The sequence below is a fragment of the Cystoisospora suis genome (genome assembly GCF_002600585.1).
Source record: "Cystoisospora suis strain Wien I chromosome Unknown contig_3302, whole genome shotgun sequence".
NCBI classification, from domain to species: Eukaryota; Apicomplexa; class Conoidasida; order Eucoccidiorida; family Sarcocystidae; genus Cystoisospora; species Cystoisospora suis.
In genome coordinates, this window is record NW_027156097.1 from 7,017 (window position 1) to 7,951 (window position 935).

The 935-nt window shown below is 45.0% G+C and overlaps 1 protein-coding gene across 1 annotated transcript in view; it reads right to left on the reverse strand.

Moving 5' to 3' along the window:
• CSUI_006498 (uncharacterized protein) overlaps positions 1–935 on the reverse strand; it is a gene marked incomplete at both ends in the record, with an annotated part of 19,928 nt that overhangs the window by 633 nt on the left and 18,360 nt on the right. The window contains one exon of the mRNA XM_068066655.1: positions 82–935. This exon is cut by the window's right edge and continues 853 nt beyond it. Within this exon, the coding sequence (XP_067921371.1) occupies positions 82–935 (854 nt within the window). The remainder of the gene's footprint in view (positions 1–81) is intronic.

Below are 935 nucleotides of genomic sequence, written 5' to 3' on the forward strand. Positions count from 1 at the left end.
ATAGATACCAACATTGATCTACTGGTAGAAGAGAGAAGAAGAATCGACGGGATGTATGAAGATGTATGGGGTGTTCCTAACCTTCATCGATGGTCTCAAGAATGGCGCGTATATCCCTTGGCTGTAGAGCTCTCATGGTGGCGAGGAAGATGCCTTCTTTAATAGCTTGTTCCTCCGTATATAAGACGAGTTGATGCTCTTTCCAGGCGCGACTTTGGCATCTCTCACTCATATCACGTATACAGGCTTGCTTTCTTTGTTCTATCAAAGCTTCGCCATCACATGAGGGGCTTTCCTCTCTTCGTGCGCTTGGTGGCTGTAGACATGCTTTTTTCTTATTGAGCTGGTCGCAGATCTTCATGATGGAGTTAACACATACCCATGAAGCTACATAAGCGACATTTTCTTTCTCTGCTAGCCGACGTGTCTTTCGTAGAAGCCCGAGGAGATCACGAAACACAAGAGAAAGTAGAGGATTATTATGGGTCTTCAAGAAAGTCGACGCCGACAAAGGACCTCTCTTTTCTCCTCCTGTGAAAGGAGATGTGGCTCTTCTGAAGATCGCCTCGTATTCTTCAGGAAGAAGTCGATCCCTTCTCGTTCTTCTTATCATTCGGCCACCCCCAACGATGGACAAAGCCGATGAAAGGATGCCTCTCAATCGGCTAGTCGGTTTACCTCGCTCTTGTATATAGAATTCGAGATATCTCCGATCTAACTTCTTTTCTATCAAAGATTCAAGCTTCTTCCCTTTGCCTTTCATAGGCTCTGTTAACACAGAAAGACCATGAAAGAAATCTAGAAACAACGGCAAGATAGACGTCCCAAGAGCAAATGGAGAAGTAGTAGACACCATCGTGTCTATTTCTTCTCCTCCTTCAGAGGTAGCTGTAGTCGTTGGAGTAGGAGTAAGAGACAATGAAGGTCCTAAGACA